Source organism: Mytilus edulis, chromosome 2, assembly GCF_963676685.1.
Source record: "Mytilus edulis chromosome 2, xbMytEdul2.2, whole genome shotgun sequence".
Lineage (NCBI taxonomy): Eukaryota > Metazoa > Mollusca > Bivalvia > Mytilida > Mytilidae > Mytilus > Mytilus edulis.
In genome coordinates this window covers 16,503,376-16,523,275 of record NC_092345.1, presented here as the reverse complement: position 1 = coordinate 16,523,275, position 19,900 = coordinate 16,503,376, and the positions used below count along the sequence as shown (strand labels likewise).

General features: G+C 32.0%; 1 protein-coding gene across 1 annotated transcript in view; it reads right to left on the bottom strand.

Annotated features, from left to right (window-relative positions):
* The window catches only part of LOC139511576 (sushi domain-containing protein 2-like), a 46,148-nt gene extending 30,080 nt beyond the window's left edge, over positions 1 to 16,068 (bottom strand). The window contains exon 1 of the mRNA XM_071298420.1: positions 15,094 to 16,068. Coding sequence (XP_071154521.1) covers positions 15,094 to 15,324 — 231 coding nt within the window. The 5' untranslated portion in view covers positions 15,325 to 16,068. The remainder of the gene's footprint in view (positions 1 to 15,093) is intronic.
* Between the last annotated feature and the right edge of the window lie 3,832 nt (positions 16,069 to 19,900).

The following is a 19,900-nucleotide window of genomic DNA, read 5'->3' as shown; positions in this document are numbered from 1 at the left end:
ATTGTCTAATCTATAAATAGTTCGTACGCAATTTAAATTCACTTTAATAAATCCTGTAAATGACACCCTGAAAATGTTTACTGTTTGATATCTCGATGAAAAGATTTTAAATTAGCAAAGCTTTTGGATGGTACAAATTGTTCATTTTTAATTTCATTCATTGTGCGATCACATATATATAATAAGAATACGTCACTTGGAAAATGTTCAGTTTGATAAATTCAATAGATGAAAAGCTTTAGAAAGTGTTCATTCTTAATTTCATTAATAAGCCAAGCACTTTGTTCATCTACATAATTAATTAAGAATATTACATGTTGTTAATTTTTTTTTATCATGTTTGAATAATTTTTGAGTGTAGTATATAGATGATGAGGTCATCGGTATACGAGATTAGACCTCTTAACACATTTTGGGTATTTGAACCTTATTGATTGGTGTAATATTTCTCATTATCAGTTAATCCAAATATTTCTGTTTACATTTCAAGCTTATGTAAATATCTAACCTATACAGCCCGTCACATCGAACGGCACTTCGACGCATGTAAACATGGGTGGAGTAACTTAGCCTCGACTTCGATACAAAATCCATATGCGATCCAATTTTAGTAATATAAATTTACTGAAAATTCTAGTCTTCATCGTATTTCAAGTTTTATTTGGCTTTTCTCATTAAATGAACACATATATAACTTTTGATAAATTAAGCCTCGACTTTGGTCATTGTCTGTACTAAATCCATTTGTGATATACTACTAAAATTCATATTTTTCATTGTATTCCAATTTTTATTTGCTTTATTAATTATATAAGTAAATATATTATAACTTAGTCTACTTGATAAATCATAGATGTATAACAATTCAATATGATAGATAAAATGTCTACAAGGTAAATAAAAAATAGAGATGTCAAATAACAAATTCTTTCACATAGTTAAGATGTCAAAAGCGACAAGAAATTAAAATTTTATTGTCTCAACTACATGGATCTACACTAAATCATAATTAATCAAACTGATACTAAAGGAACAACCATTATATTCGATTTTTTTTAATATGGGGATTTTATATCTTTTTCAAATTGAATAATTAGTTTGTCAAGCCAATCAATGAACACAAGATATATCTTTTTGATATACGTTTCGTAGGGTTGCTGTATCATTGAAGTATATGCCGCAACTCATTTTATTCAAAACTTTATGTGGAATTCGCATTCAATGTGTGTTGGGGTTTGTTTTTTTCATTCTGAGGTAGAGCCAATATATATCCCATGACTTTTGTCTAACTCACGTAGCATGCTTAGTTATTGGGCTCCACAGGATGATTTTAATAATAAATCGTCTTATAAAATCATATTCGATTTTAACAATTCTTATATCAAAATGCTATTCAATTGGTGAAGACATTATTTTTGTAATTTTTTTATCATCATACAAGGACATATCATAGTTAACCATGGTAATCAGAGACATATAATAATTGTATTATATGTCTGCCATAATTAATTTGTATCTAAAAGACAAAACATTGCCTATTCAATTTTTGAACTGGTCAAGAAAGATAATCTTTTACATTGTCTGTTGTCAGAACTTCTTAGAAATAGCTAAATCCTATCCAAATCACGGACTCGGGCTGTTGTCTTTAGACGTTTAAAATTTGACCATAATACTGTAAAAATCTTAAAGAACACATGATACTGTACACAAAATGCTGTAAGAATCTTAGAGAACACAAACACTGTTTAACTGCGAGGCTTAGAAATGACTGAAGCCTTTGAAAATGTCCTTATAAGAGGAATTTGGTCTCTATCTTTTACAGTCAAGCAATAAAAAGTAAATACATTCTCCTTCAGACTTCTCATTACAGCTTCAATGTAGTCGAATAACTTATATCACTGCTGCTCGTGAAGTAAATATCCTATCTAAAAAAATGTAATTTAATTTTAATGTCTTAAAATGTCGTACATTTACAATGTATATTATTTAAAAAAAAAAGAAATCGATGATGTCATTAAGGTCTTTAGAATAATATATCTTGTCACATTTGAATACCATTCAAAAGATTTTAGTCGTTTTATGCTTCCTCGTTAGATTCGTATAACATTCAGCAAGGAAATGTGAGTTGATTCAACCCTTAACCTATTAATCGGAAAAGACTATCAACATCACCATAATAATACCCATTAATCTGCAATAAACGTTGCTTTTTATACCATTTACCTCAAAAATCTTTCATTTATCAAACATTTAAACCCATTATTACTTAACATGTAAATTACTATTCTGCCAAAATAGAAAATATTACTACCTCAATGTTATAGGTCACTAACCGCCTAATACGGTAATTAATAAACTTGCTTTAAGTTATGGATGGAGTAACGCCCAATACACAAATAGATATTAGAACAGTAGCATTTGACCCGTCACTTTAACATGTCAAAGAAATCATTACATTTGCTTGCAGCAAATTAGTCGCATTAATTTAAACAAAACGTGTGCGACAGGAAGTCATTCCGCGATCTATTTTCTGATAAAATAATCGGAATGACAGACAGAAACTAATTAGAGTTTATCAAATTCAATCTAGTTTGCATGATGTAAGAGATATTATTATTTCTCTGCATTTTATGCCTGCAGGTAACGGATTAGAACTTAAGCATGCAAAATTATGTTTTACATGTATCAACAATAATAATGCAGGGCATTCAAGCATAATGCAGTCTTCACGTTTAACTTTTGAGTCCAAAAAAGCAGACGCTCAATTATTTAAAAACTGAAGTTGGATTATGATGGCATGTAGGGAAGAAGCAAGAGTCGAATTTTACAAGCAAGAGTGCAATTTTACAAGCAAGAGAGCAATTTTACAAAGCCGTAGGACTTGTGGTTTAACGTGAAGACTGATAAGGGGAAGGGAAACAAAATTTGTACACCTTATGTGTTAATAATACAAATAGCCAGATCGTATACTAAGAGTGCAACAAGAAAATATTGCATGAATCGCAAATTTTACTTTATTGTATTGACTTAAGCTATTGGTTAAGCCGAAGCAACACATGGACATCAAAATTCTTAGAGCAAACTTTTAATTTTAACACATTTCTAATTTGTTGCACATTATTTTACTAGGCAAACTTTTTTTCCAAATGAACCTTATTTTTATATTAGGAAAACATATCCATATTACTAACCAAATGAAGCTTAATATCTAACGTGTTGCATTTTTTAACAACACCCATGGTTGATTTTTAGATTTTTGCGAATTTTGTATTGTTCTTCATTGCGGAGTCTTTAAATAGGATTTCCCTTCTCCTTACTTTTGACGAATACATATTTAATTATTTTACTCAAGTGTTGAAATGCAAGTCAAATTTCTCAAAACATATTTAAAACTTAAAGAACAAAATACCACGGATGTATTTTAGAACAGGCTTTTTATTCCTAATTTATAAATAAGATCTTCTACTTTGTTGTGCGTATTGTTGCATAATATTAACATCAAAAATAGAAGGTAAGAACACAGCACGGCAGAACAGGTGTCTTCATTTACTAAGGAATTCATTCTGATTATTACAGTATAAACAATCTATTTTTATCTTGCTTTGAATCAAACAAAAAAATATCATACGCATGAGCCATCTTGGTTAATGAAAACTACAATTCTAAAATATTTTAGAGTTTGGTAAATGTCTGTTTTTGCAAATGATATTAGTTTTTATTTTTTCCTGGATTTCCCGCCAAATGTCTTAGTACAGACGTCTTGTGTTGACCTTGAGGCAGATCAGGAGCATGTACGTCTTCAAACATTTATTGTCTGTTTTGATTAATTATCATATTATACAAACATTCTAAACAATCCTTTAAGCTGCGGAAATTACATGACTCGAGTGAAATTTTTTAATAAATCTCTGAAATATTACAATGGCATGATCATTATCATCATTGGATATACCTAAACCATGATCATTTTAATCAATACGAAATGCTTGTCGGATTCATCCCGAAATCGATTTGTATTTAATGCACGGCTTAGCAGGTGTACCAAACATGACAACGCCCAACATTATCAGTTGAAACAACTTAATATCTGATAAATTAATAATGAGAAAACAACATTGGAGAATTTCAAAACGAATATTTTATGTATTGATCTTTGATGTTTAATGGCAGGGTGTAATCAGACATATATCAACGTATGTAATCGAATGAATGTAATATATATAGTATCTGTTTTACAAAAGTGTTTAGACATGTATATATTTTCGTGAATTTAGTTTTGAATAGACAGGCCACTTCTTATTGAAAATTATAATCGAACTGATTTGCTTATTACATGGGCCACTGCCGTCTATAAATAAGAACAGCAGTCAAAGGTAACCCCGCATATGTCACGAAAGAAACAAATCTATATGATGCTTTGAAAACAATAACCTTGCCACGAAGCATAGAATGTTGCTTGCTAATTTCGTCACAGCTTTTAAAGGTTTTTTATTTTTTTGTTTAATTGATATGCTTTCTGTGATGTCCCTTAAAGTCTCGTTTTGTTTAAAATCTCGTTCTTTGGTCTTGGTATATATATGTACAGCTTTGGTTCTTTCCTTGAGCAATTCCGACGTCAATTTGTTAATCTTCAACCTCTGACGAAAGGAGGTCAAAGATGGGTAAGGATATGGTGCTGTTTAAAGCATGCTTAAAAAATAAGCTCAAATTTACAATGTTCATCCTTTTTATTCATTCTAATTATGTTATATCATATTTAAACAGTTCTTTGTGATGTGTTGAAGTGAAAACATAATATTAACCTACATGCCTTCTAATTATAACCATTTAGAAGTTATCAAGATTATCTTGTACCAAGTTTAGGTTTCTTTGTTAATATTCAAAGAGTTCTAAATATTGACATTAGTTGTAAATCTGGAATGCATTTATTTCAACTAGCATGATAGTCTATGGACAGTTTAAAGTATGGTATACACGTTGCCCTACTTTATTAAGGCCAAATAAAAATATATGTGTGGTTCCAGTAACCCTACCGTCCCTACTTTTTCAGCTTAAAAATAGCCTACCCTAAAGATTTTATTGTCATTCTTCATTAAGCACTGTTAGTCAGAATGTTGCTCCCATAGACTCAATGTTAAAAAAAAAACATAAAATGAAAAAAAAATCCCTACCTACCTACCCTAACTTTTTTTCAGATGTAACTGGAACCACGCCTACTTTTTTATTTGGTCTAACTCGTTGTGGCTATGTATTTATCATACATTGTCATTATCATGTTGGGTAATTTTTATAAGACTTCTAGTCCACTTTGAATCATTTGCATTTCTTTAATGCTGCACAAATTCCGGGAGTTCAAGTTATGCACCAACTATTCATCTTTAATTTGAGTGTGTGTGTGGAAGGAAGGCATAGTTTAGTTTTAACTTTAATAAAAAGAAAATAAATAAATGCTTGCCATGCTTGCAGGAACAAGATTAGATTATTTCTTAAAAATCACATTTTATTATTTTTTAATGAAAACAAACATTTTCACACCCTTGTAAAACAAAATTTCAAGAAATTTGAAAGCATACAATTATCCATTTTGTTTGTAATAACCCTGATAACGATCTTGTAAAATTTAAAAGTTGCTCCCTCTTTTAAACAAAAAAAGATTATAAAACTATGTGAAATTGTAATTTTTATTAATTTTAACACTCCACCCATTACTTGAACACAAATTTATTTGTACAACATGCATGATAAGTTTTTCCGTCTGACTGATTCGAAGATATGACACCCTTTTCCGACTTCCTGTCGCATTAAGAAGTTACACCTATGTCAAGAAGTGCGGTTGTCATGTCCGGCTTCAGGGTAAATTACAAAATATGTGTATAGTATCTGATGGTCAATTTCAGGTGAACAGTTACAAAAATGTCTTAAGAAAGGTGGTTGCTCGTTTTGAAAAAGTAGACAGACTGATACTAATCAATGTTAAAATGCACAAATATATACAAATGCGTTATGATTGCTGATGAGACAACTCTCCCCCAGAGGCAGAAGTTAACAACTGTAGGTCATAGTAGGGTCTTAAACAATGCGCAAATCCTATACCACATAGCCGGTGGCTATTAAAGACCCCGAAATGACAAATTTTAAACTATTGGAACGTCTTTAACTAGATGCAGCCTTGAATGAAAACCCTGAATCAGCAGTACCAGTCATTCTTTCGATACGATTTTATTGTAATGAACGATCACGTTCTCAAGATAAAGAAATCAACCAATCAAAATACTTCGTTTTAAGGTTCGAGCACAAATTGTTTTCTCCAAGTACAGAGTATTCAGTCCATCAGGGCAATCTTGTGGTTGTCAAGAGGATGAATTGCGTCATTTATAATGCATTTCCAGTTTGTAATTGGCGACAGAATTTGAATCAGTTATGCTTGCTTGAACTATTTTCCACTGGACATTAAGCCAATCAAATACGCTTCCATAGTGTACCTCAGACTTTTTTTTCAATTGAAATGCACTCTTACCTAGTTTTCAAGTCGGTACAAATGTACTTTTATCAGTGACTTAGAACTCGTAGCCTAGGTACTGGACTTGTTTCTTAGTAACTGTTATCACAGAGTCAGCTTAGCATTATTGTGGCACCATTGTGCATAATTAATTCGGTTCTCACTCCCTTATAAATTTATTCTTAATCCTTTTTCAATCATTAAAAATCACTTTGTTAGTTAGATTGCATGTGATGTTATTTGGAGATTGTTTGCACTTTGTGTTTATATTGATGTATATCCCTTTTTATTGATTGATAATTATGAATGGTTTCTATTTACGTAAATGTAGTCATGAAGATGCATTTTCTTAAACACTTGTCTTTGGAAATTTTTTATAATAGTTTTACATCATCATGATCATGCTTTGAATGTTTAATAAAACTCTGAGTGTTTATTACTGTTTAAAAAATCAGTTTTGTTTTTTTTTTGTTTTTCGCATAAAATTCATATTCATATGAATGTTACGGAGGTCGACCATATTAAACCATTTAAACATTTGTTTCGTTCTCCACGGATAAGTAACTATTAATTCTGGGCGTCTCCGCAGTAACATTATTTTCCTATTAACTATGTTCAGGAGCAGAACCTGCAGCCTGACGTCAATAAGCGGTAATAAGGAAATACAATTACTTAGATTCTTTCTAAACATCTTCGATGTTGGCACAGAGATATTTAAAGGGAAATCACACTATTTATACTACTAATAATAATTTATTGAAATTTTGCATGCAGACAGATCATACTTATTACAACATTTTAGGCGGAAAAAAATTTGGGGTCACCGATGTTGTTATCGAGATATGACGTCATCAAAAAGTAAAGAATCGCGTTATAACGAAATATAGAAATAGCGCTCTAAGTTGCTAATTGAAGGCGAAATTATTGAAAAACGATCTTTAACTGGTAAAACTAAAACATTCAATTGTAACTTTTACCTTATGCACATTTATTTTTCTCAGTTTCCTTATTTTTCAAGGCCTTTGAACATTTCCCGCCATTTTTAATTTCTATTTATTATAGATTTTTCTTGAAATAAAAAAAATCTACTAATGTTTTTTCCTTCAAACTTCTGCATAAGTTGCAGCTTCAGGGGAGATTTTAAAAGCATAAATAAAAAAGGGGGGTCACCGATGTTTTAAATCCGCTAAAACGGAAATAATCTTATTATCGATTTTTGGCGGGAACTATATAACAAACGCTGAGAGAACGACGTTGCTAACATAGGAGCATTTCTTGCAATGCTTGGAACTATTGGGTTGACTTAAACCTTTTCACTACAAAATATAATAACATTTTTTCAAGGTATTTCGATTATTAATTGATATTTTTATCAATCTAATGAAACGTTTTAACATTACATACAGTCTATTATAAAGTAATTGTCAAAGTTGAAGTCATCTGAATTTTTTAATTGCATTTGTTGTATAGGGAAAACGAATGTCTGCCTCATGCCGTATTAAAAATAATTTACGGATCCGGATTTACAGATTTAGAATCTTCTACTTCAGAATACTGAGGGTATCCGGGCTGAAAAGTAACACGTTCCATTTAGACTACAAACAGAAAAAAATCACTAACTTGTCCATTCGCACAAGATAAAACCTGAAATGCTGTATTAAAAAGCGACAAACTCGGCACTTTTAAAAAAAGCCCTTAACGACACCATTTTCGGAAGAAATTTAAAATTGGTTAACATTTCCGTAATTACATAACGCTCCATAATCGCACCAACGTAAGTTCGACTTTCAGTGAAATTTTGAGTTAAAGTTCGAGTTTTATTTTGATTTCGAACATTTATTCCAGTACGAGTTCTAATCAAAGCTCGACTTACACTTAAAAACTTCCGAGTTATACTGTTAGATAGAGTAAAAATTCTGGTAAGAGTTAAAATTTTGAGATCCGATGAAATTAAGAGTAAATTACTAAGATTGCAGTTTCTAGTTTTCTGTGGGTGCACGTCTTTTTCTTTAAATGTATATTCTTTTATTACATTTATCTTTTATTACGGTATATGTACTTTTTTTTGCCAATACTGATTAATCATAGTTAATTTAAAAATAACTGATTGAATCTGTGTGCCAATTTAATCACTCTCTGCTATATCATATTGGGCATTTTTTTTCTCTCAAAAGAACCGAAGAATCAAGAGCTAATCAGCTACCTTTGTATTAAAACAACTGGTTGACCTTTTCAGTCATGGTCGGAATCCGACAATCTCACTGTGTCACTGTCTACAGCCAAGTGATCTGAACACGAACCTACATCTGAACTATTATTACTTGTTTTGGGTTTTTCTTTTTCTCCATTGTTTTCTTGAATTTTGCCAAACTTTCAGTTGCAAATATTACATAAACATCAGCACAAAACATTTGTCTATATGAGTGGAATATTCTTTCACCAGACGGACCATTAATGTGTTTGTTACTATTTAGCAGTACTCTTAAGACGTGTAACTCTACATAAATACATGGCCCCCCCCCCCCCCCCCCCCCATACATGTGTGTGTGTGTGTGTGTTAAATATTTCTATTGATGTAGTCTAAGACTTTTAAAGCCAAATGTATAGTACGTGTTAAATTTGTATACGCTCGTTTACGGGACATATTATGGTATATCGTTGTCCGTCTGCCCGTCCGTCGTCATCATGTCGAACGCTTTAACCAATTGACATAAAACTTTGGTGAATTGTTTATATCTATTGACGTGAGCTCCCTTTCGTTTTTTATGAATTTTAGATTTTATGTTTCCGAGTTATAGGGTTTTATTCATTATAAAAGGGGGATTTTCCGTTTTCGGACAACAACTCAATATTGCTTTCAGCAGTTCTCATGAAACTTTGGTGTCATATTTCGCACAATAGTTTTTTATGACCTTCGACCACATATATTTTGTGTCAGAAACCTCTATTATGTCAAAAATTTGATGATCACAATCCAAACTCAGACAGTATCAAGCTTGAATATTGTGTCCAAACGTGCCCAAACTGTTCATGGTTCAACATCTGCGGGCGTATCAGGCTGCTCTCAGTGAAGCATTTTATTGTTGTTGTAGTTAATCAATAGTACCAAAATATAAAACTAGGCATAGTGTTTGATATTCCCAGATTATTTGACGTCTATAGCGGCCTTATTTTTAACTTGCTGGTCCTACAGTGCGTCAACGACAGTTTAAAGAAATACAACAAAATATGATTTATTTTTGTGCCAAAATTATGTTAGCCGTTAGCCTGAACAAACTTTAAGCATTAAAGAAAGATTGAGCAACATGTACAATATAATACGGTGCTAAATTTTCTTTGACTTCGACAGCCAGCAACCGATGTAAAGTTTTGGATGATTTTCAACTAGCGTTATCTTATTAACGTTTAATATATCAATAGACATGATTAATAGATACGAATAACTCATTTCCATGCTCCCCCTCCCCCCCCCCCCCCACAAAAAAAAGAAGAAAAAAAAGTAAGAGGCGTAAGATGTCAAAGGAACATTTGGGAACGATGGAAGACACTTTGATAATTTCTGTCGTCACATGTGAAATAAATAACGATTTCAAATAGCACTTCAAACATAATTTACGTCCAGTGGCAAGTTTAATGCATATTCAGAACTAGAACATATTAATTTTGACCCTGCTTTGTATTTACCCGATAGGCTGAGCCAGATAAATACAAATATGAAATGAGATTTTGGATGAATTATTTATACATGTAGCATAGAAGACTATAGTTATGACGTTTCCGGCATGTGATATGAAAAAAAATGAAAGTCGAAACTCATTGTTCTTTTTTACAACACTCTGATGAAAAGAAAACTACAGATTCCAGAAGCTATACGCTAACATGCTGTTACTCTTGATCTATTAATATTCCCCTCCCCTCCCCTCCCCCCGGAAATATACACTGAACCCTACATACCGCATCGCGACGATACGCTGCCGAAAAAAAGTATATGTTACCGACTTTGTTTTCGAGAAAATGGTTCGAGAGGGTACTAAATTATATTGAATATGCTATGAATTTCCAACGTTCTTAGTGTTGATTATGCATGATGATTATGTGTTTTGAATTGATATGTTCTTTTTATCATAAGGGTCTGGATAGAGGGTCATTCATTTATTAATATTTAGTTTGTGTTACCAATATTTTTTATTCTTTATATTTTAGCACCTCATCATTCTCTTATCTTTTCTTCTTTTTTTTTGCAATTTATTCTGCAGTATTAACCATTATTCTGTATTCCGTAAACCCCAATACAATCAGACCCTTCCTTATGGAAATGTATTTTTAATCTAATTATCACAGTTGTGAAAAACATGATATGTTCATTATCATTTTCCTGCTTTAGTGGAACGTCCCTTTGAGCGGCTCACTATTTTATAAATTAGCAGCCTTTGCGACGGACTCGAAAACGGCGACGTCATAATACAGTCACGACACTATAGCGGCGCCGAGAGCGATGCGTATAAACAATAGTGTGATTTCCCTTTAATATTGAATGACGTCGATGGAAATTTCGTAGTTGATGTTCTGTTATTATTGCAATATAAAAAAATAAACATAACGATGTTTTCATCTATTTGTACAATACAGCCATACAGCGTTAAGCCTAAGAGTAACTGTTAATGACCCCTTTAAAATTGCGTAAAGTACATATGTTATGACTAAATTTGTTTGAAGGTAAACGAGTTCATTTACAGACGAAAAGCTTTGAATGTTGTTTTTTTACATGCAACATTATTCATTAATACACCTTATAATATTTCATTGCATATTTTGATGCTTTGTAAACACGTATCAGAACATGAAGATCTAATATTTTAATTCAATGTAAAAAATTACGCGCAAGAGTAATTTTAATCGACTTTTCCTGCATTTGCGTATTTTTAAATGCACGTGTTGAAATTTGTATCATGCAGCGTACTTAACGGTTTGATCATAATTGATATGAGATGCCCTATAATTATTTAATTGTCAGTCTTATCTAAATGTACTTAAAACGAAGCATTTAAAAGCTAACCATGCTAAAATTAGATGTCCTTCTTTTTTTAATGCTTCCAACATGTATTTGCCACTGGACGTTTAAGCAAGCACCAATCAATCCAATATGTCCACACACTTTGAACATTTGACGTATTGAAACATGCCTAAACCAATCCAAAACAAAAAATCCGGATTCATGCGTGCACTGGACTATTGTTAGTACATGTAGTATTATGTATCGTGGAATTTTTATGTTTTTTTCTTTATCTTTAAGCATACACTATAGATGCGCCCCTTAGAGTTAGCCTGATAGGATATCTATAACTCACACCATGATATTTCAGTTAATGGCTTAAAACAAAATGATAAATTTTCAAAAAATTACGAGGGGGTCTTTCATCAATTTGAACTTACTGTATTGTTTAACACGATGGATGTATAGCTATCATGGCTATAGGATATCCATAAAATGTGATGGTATTATATATAGTGTAAATAAAGCTGCAAACGTTCACAAAAAAAAACTCGTGTCGGATCCTTTCGTCGTTGTTTTGCACAATGATATGTTTAAACATATTGTTTCAGTAGTGTCCGTACATTTCAAACGAACGGGAATTTAGTATAGTGTTTTGGCAAAGATTTCAAATAAAGTTGAGATTTGTACAATCTTATTAAAATAAGGTCTCATCACTTGCTCCTCGATTTTTTTATATGTCGCCGTGTGAGATATAAAAAATCGAGGAGCAAGTGATGAGAACTTATTTTAATAAGATTGAGATTTGTATGACTTTTTCCCGCTTCTTTAAATAAAGCATCATAAAATAGTCATTTAGTAGTCATAATTGCATATGATTTATCAAACTCGTGTTTGATTCAAATCAGACATCAAGGTCTTGTATGTTGTTGTGGGGGGACAAAACTTGATTTTGTCCTATGTCAAGTATGACAAGCTTTTCTGTGACCATACATACGTAAACAAAGACAAGTGTGCCGAAGACTGCTTTGCTATATGTCTTGAAGAAAGCTGTCTAGTAGTCAGTACTTATGTGTTGACATGCATATACTGTATATCATAGCCTATGGTCATACTTATAAATTAACTATTTACAAAGCTTAGAATATACATAATGAAATAAAAATGATTTTCTAGTCTAGCAATACACTGCATTAGCTGTATTTGGCGGCAAAACCTTTCGGAAATATAGGTGTTAAATGCTCTTTAACTTCTTACTTCTCGTTCTTCACTGTCGAGTCTTTTGTATAGACGAAACACGAGTCTGGCGTACAAATTGGTATGCCTTTTATCTTCAACAAGTTTATAAAAAAATGAACACACTTTTTACTAAACAATACAATCATGACAATGTGATTTTTATGTTTACCAGGATAAAGTAACAAAATCAATATTTCGAATTTAAAAAAATTGATTTCGAAAATATTTCAATTTGAAAATACATGAAATTGTTCAGAATCAGTTATTCAAACATTCAAACAAATTCTAGGGGGTAAAACCTAACTTCGTTATCTTACAAAAATGAACAATATTTGACAAAATATCATTTAAAAATATCAAAAAAAATAAAATCAAAAATATACTGAACTCCGAGGAAAATTTAAAACGAAAAGTCCATTATCAAATGGCAAAATCCAAAGCTCACACACATCAAAGGAATGGATAACAACTGTCATATTCCTGACTTAGTACAGGCATTTTATTAGGTAGATTGTATAACAAATATTCCATACTTTCGGATTTCAAAGTTTCGTTTCAGAGCACCACTTACGAGACTCTTTATATTTAAATATCTTCCCTTCTTATTTCTTAGGTGACTGGTCAATAGCATCATAAACATTTGATTTTCGACATAAGCGGAACTTTGTTTTCATTTTGGTGTACAAATAATGAAATTACAAGTTCCCATACTAACATTAAGTTGATGAAACGGAAAATGCAGTCGTCTGTGTTACGCCTGGTACTCTACAAGAGTAAGTCTTAGAAGGAAGCATATATGTAAGCTTGATAGGAAATTCTTTCACTAGTTAGATAGGATCATAGGTCAGTTTTTCCGTCGCTAATTATATGATTTTATTTCGATGCTCGATTACAAATTATGTAAAATTCGTTTAAAAAATCTAAGATGAACTGATCTGCAATCGGTTTCTTTTTTTGATATTTTCTTGTTTCAATTTTGATTTGCTCTTCAACGTTTTGAACTTTCTTATTTCCTATGTATAGACATTTTATAGACAATGACAGACATTACGTTTAAGTAATTAAGTTACATGCATGGTTTAGAGCATAAAAAAAATAATCGATGTTATGATAATCACTAAATTTGATTTTAGTATATTATTAATACATGTAATAACTCATGATGAATTAATTGTTGAGACAGGAAATAAATTAGTAGGTGTAGGCAATTATTAATACACCTACGTTAGATTTGATTGTTATTGACTGGTGGAATGTATAATGACGATAATAACTATACACTACAGACATTTCAATGCCAGAAAAATAGTTCACAATTCTCTTCACAATTCCGTTCTTATAAATACAGTAAAAGTTTTAACAGCTAATGTATGGTACTTAAAGAACATGTATATGGTAGTTTAAAGTTCGGGGCGGTCATCTCACAACATTATATGGTCCGATACGAAAGACCATGCAATGGTACATTAATAGACATCTGGGTCGAAGTGACTTTATTTTGGTTTATTATACTACTTCTAAACAATTAAAATAATACTGACGTATTCCATTAGTTTCATGAATATTTTCATTCAGGTTGCATGTTTTAATGATTTATTCAAACAGAACAAAACCGTTCCAAACTCACGAGTACGATGTCCCTTTTCTGGAATGTATGTAGGGTATTTGACGTGTATAAAAAGTCATTAAAATCGTGATTAGTCCATGATTAATAAGCCTTTTGTTTAACTCATGTCGTAAACTTTCTCCGTTTCCATTACAATTTTAAGATCTTTTAAGTAATCATTGTTCGGCAGCTCCGGTCTGATCATTCAATACCAATAATTGGACCGGTTGGTATTCTAGAGATAAACAGGAGCTAAACAAGCAGAGGAAGCTCCAAAGGACATACAAAATTTATGGTATAAAGATGCCCTGTCGTCATAAGTTTGTGGAAAAATTGTACTACTCATTCTTTAAAAAAGTTCTACTGTTTGCGAAAATTTATTAACAAGAGTTTTTATTAACGCAAATAGTGTGTTTGAATAAGAGGAATTTTAATGTATTGAACCAGTTTAATAACGTAAAATGTTAATTTCGTGTGACTCATGTTTCGTGTTTGTTTATATATTCAGTAAGTGCTTCCTTGTCCATGAAACAAAAGTTGTGTCCATAACTGTCCATAATGATAAACTTCAAAGGCAAGGTGGATCAATCTTGGATGAGCAACATTATATATATATGCAATCTAAAGAGATTGCTCGTGTATAATGCTGCATTTTGCATCATGCACCACGTGCAGTGCGTTGACACGTGTATCTCAGAATGCAATATACTAAAACCGTGGGTGCCAACCACTTCAAAAACACATACTAATACTTACGTAAAGATTGGTGTAATTTTTTCCGAAGAATTTGAATGTTCTTTTTAATTTAACTTTATCGGAACCACCGTCGTCAATTGTTGGTGTTAGTTGGTCTCCATAGGTTGAATTGAAGGGGTAGAGTTCGGAAAGTGAAATTCCACTACACAAAACCGCACAGTTTACTATAGTGATTAATGAGAATAAGAACTTAGCACTGAACCAATTAGTTCTTAACACATTTGAACACATTATATTTTAAAAACGGCATTGATCTTGAAATCTTACATCCTGACGATTTCTTTATACCATTCATTTCGTCAGGAAAATGATTTCACAAAAATTTCACGTTTGAAATTATTAAATAATCCATACTTTAATACATTGTAATTCCCAATAATAAACACACACACAACTATTCATCTTCCGTTTTAATTTTCTCAATGCATAACATCCTATATCATGGCCTAACTTATAACCATATGATTGTGTAGTTAACGTGTAAATATAGGTCATCTGTTCATGTAAAAGGTTGGGTGTGGTTACATTTTATACAACTGACAGATGTTTCTAAGTACTTCATTTTCGCTTGACGCGTTAAACAAACATGGCGGGAGGTGATTAAAAGTCTGGAATTGGTGTATTTGCTTTATTTCGATGTTTAATTGCACTGTGAGTTTGCACCTATCAGACATCATGATCGATAACATATTGATGACGTCACAAACAATTTCCCACAGGCATGAACAATATTTGTTGAATCAAAGACACACGCCGTAAATATCAAAGACGATAACTTCATGGGTCAATTGTTACACAGAAATAAATGAATGGCATGTTAAAGTATTTACTGTGTATTGTTGTAAAACAATAAATAGATGTTAAATACACCAATGTTTACATGTGATATTAAAATAGATCGACAAATTTACATTCATGTGTAGGTTGACCTGTTTGTTTGGCAAATATTTAAACCACTATTGACAAAGTACCACTGCAAAGATTTATTATGTATATTCTTATATATACAATATTTATGTACTATTGTACATCTTATCAAAACATTACGTAGCTTATTGGATATATAAATATGTAATCACACACCCATAAACATCTTCCTGTTAGTATTGATTCGTCAAAAGTGAAACTGGAGATTTGATTGATATTTATATAACCATATGATATTATATAAAATATAAAAACTTAATCCGAGGCCTTTATTACATTTATATAGTTTTAAAATATTCAATTATCGTAGTCATGGTAGTACAGCATTCTTCAGAAAGTTTACACAGACCTGTATATATACTTCAGAGATCTTCAGACAAATTGAATGCTGAATGTGTGTAACACTGAGGATTCCACAATTATATAATACAAACCTTTACATTATATTGTATTTATAGATTTTAGATGCCAACTACTCCAGAATTTCTAAATTAAATATAATGATTTAATTAATTCGAAAATTTATTTCTCTGTTAGTTGAATTGATTAATTCGAGTTTCATTTTGTTTTAAAAACACATTATGAACAGTCACTCATGCAGTCACTTACAATTTGCAAGTAAGATAAGGAAGTAAGTAACAGCCCCTGGACAGGACAATTGTAGTTTTTCCATGTCTGCAAGCGTCAAAGCATGTAAAAAAACAGTCAAAGGCTTGCAGGCAAGGTAAACATACAAGTGTCCTGTACTTTCCGCGGTTATGTTGATCGATCACTAACCTTTAAAGTTAACGCCAAAAGGTTTTCAGTAGGCATGCAGGCTAGTTAGTCCTTCCATTTTTCATTCATCGCTTTAAATCAGTATTTCGGGGTACTTTAATTTTCCCGCACTTTCTCGTTTTCAAGAAACATCTTCTGTAAATTCTTAAACAAAACATTCATATTTTCTTCAGACACAAACTTGTACACGAGGTGATTGGTATGAGTGATTTAAAATTATGTATATGAGGTCCAGCGGATATAAGAATGATAATTAATGATCATTTTATGGTAAAAGCATGAAACTTGGCACAATGAAAGGTTAGGGGGTATAAACAAAATTTAGATATGGAGCTACGAACAAAATCAAAAAATGACTTCCAAATTGAAGATGGCTGACATAAGGTACAGGGATTACAACACTATAAACATTTGAGGAAGTCTACCAATATGCAAGAGTTCAGTAGATACCACAAATATAATGTAAGACATGTCAATAAATATTTTTTCAACTTCATTAAATACGCAATTAATCAAAATGGCGTCTAAATTCAAAATGGCGCCTTGAAAAATGTTAAAGTTTAAAGGTATTAATATATTCACTATCAATGATAAATAGAAAGTTAACAGATTTGTGCCTACAGTAAATCAATTTAACCAGGGATCATAGATCATGTTTTCAAAATGGCGACAAAGTTCAAAGTGGTGCTGTGGATAATGCCCCCCGAAAAATGTGTGTAATAATGTGGTATAGATTGATACACAAATAACATATGCAATGGATAATAAAAGATTTTTTTGGGTACCCATACCAAGGCATATATAATTATATGTATGTAAGGTTGACATAAACTATAAAAATTACCGCTACCATACATCATGGCGTCTCTGACAAGCTCTAAATATTCAGTTTTAGTTAATATTTACACGACTTCCGAAAATGTATCGATAAAAAATATGTTTTAAACCTTTCAAAGATACAAGACAAGTATTATATATGGATGGGAGCGAAAATTAAAAAAATAATTATTTTGTATACCAACTTTATAGAACTCATTCAAAATATTGATGATCAAATAGGATTCAAATGTAGGAAATCAAATTTAGAATGGTTTCCCTCTCAAAATATGGTGAGCGGTTACATAATGCTTTGCATTTTAATGCTACTTACAAGCATTTGCATGACCTTCGCAATCATGTGTACAGTCGATTCATTCTTACCATTTCATCGCAGTTTTTGCAAGCACTGACCAGAATGACACTGATGTATCATAAAGTTATGCCAACCAGATGAATTTGGTGGTGGCGTACCAGGATTTCCGACTCAATAATAACCTCAAACATCACTAACTTGGTAAGCTGCACGTTTCCTATGTCATAGTAGTGCGTCTCGTGTCGGAGGAACATTGTCAATTATTCTTGTCTTACGTGTGAATGATTTTTTGTATATTCACTCACTTGATTAAATGAATTAGACCGACCACACAGAAGCACAATATACCCTTCTTTAACTTTTATTACATTTAATATTTCCACTTTATTTGAATTTTAAAATCTTCAGAAGTACTTATAATGATTTTTAATATATGGACCATGTTTCCAAAGCTGATTTCATATCCTTCTAAACAATAACTGACACAACCAGTCTTTCTATTTCAATGTTCATAGAGCAAGTTATAATCAATGAACTGAAATATCAGTAAAGTCTCTGAAAACACATTTCTAAGTTTCGTTAGTATCCACCAAAAATCAGTAATATTTCATGATTATTTCCCACCGCATTCCTTTAAGCTCTAGCAGACATTTATTTAGATGTACCAAGTGCTCCTGGATTTGGCTTTAATTCAACAACACAACCATCTGTTTTAACACACGCTTTAACTTTTTGGTGGGCTTCCTCAATAGCAATACAAGAAAAGTTTAAACTTCTTCTCTGTCTGGTTTACAGTCAAGGAACGCTTTATGAATTTCTAGATTCGATGTCGATAGATAAAGAACATCGCATTAATGAATTGACACCATGGTGAATAGTTGGTGGGATTCAAAACAAAGAATCACGACATAATTTTCGCGATAGGTTCTATATTTACAAAGAAGGTAGTCTCACATGTGGGAACCTTAAAAATACCAATACTGCCAATTAAAATCGCAGGATAGCATACCATAATCATGTAAAATGTTGAGATTCTTTAGATCTTTCCAAACACCACCTTAGATCTTCTTACCATCACTCAACGAACATATGTACTGGCAGTAAGTGTTTGACAATAAACGGTAAAGTGTGCATGCTGTAACATGGTGTGCTCTACATGACTTTGTAAACTGAGAAGTCCTCAAGAATGAATCTACTGTACCGGGTGATGTAGCGTGGGCATATACAAACACACTTGTCTTCCACAAATGGTATATCCGAGCCAACGTCTACATCCGAGGCCAAGTTCCATTGTATTAGTGCTGCTACTTTGAAACATGGTTGGTCAAAGCCCTAAGGGGAGTTTGACCTCAATTTAGCTTTCTTACTGCTTTTCGATAAATGTCCAGTGAATGTCGTCTCATTGCAATAGATTGACAGTGTAACAGAGATAGAAAGGCAGACATTGCAAGTAGTTTCTGCCCATCTGACAACCATAAAGCATGATAGGTGGACCATGATATGGATGTCCGTAGTCATACTGGTATCATGAAATGAATTTTCTAATTTTTTCTAATTTCTAATATACTGCTTGGATTATGATCAACGTTGTCTAGATCTGTATCAGACGAAATTAGTATATCTTGAAGTAGATGGGAAGGACAGAAAATACCTTTCTGGATATAATTACCACAATAAGTCTCAGTTGCCATCGAATAGTACAGGTCTAACACTCTGTCGCAAAAGAGTTTACGAAATTCTCTACACGATTACTTTTTTCTAATCTTACAGTGGATCATGATTCCCATATATGCACACATTGGAGGTTAATGATCTTCCATGTGACGGTTAGATAAGTCTCGGAAAGTTATATAACCAGACTTGTAGTCAGCACTTTTATGCTCAAACAATTGTATTTTCTGTTCATAAGAAGAATGGATAATAAAATAATTTTATTTTACCAGGAGGTGTATATTACTGTTGGAAATCACG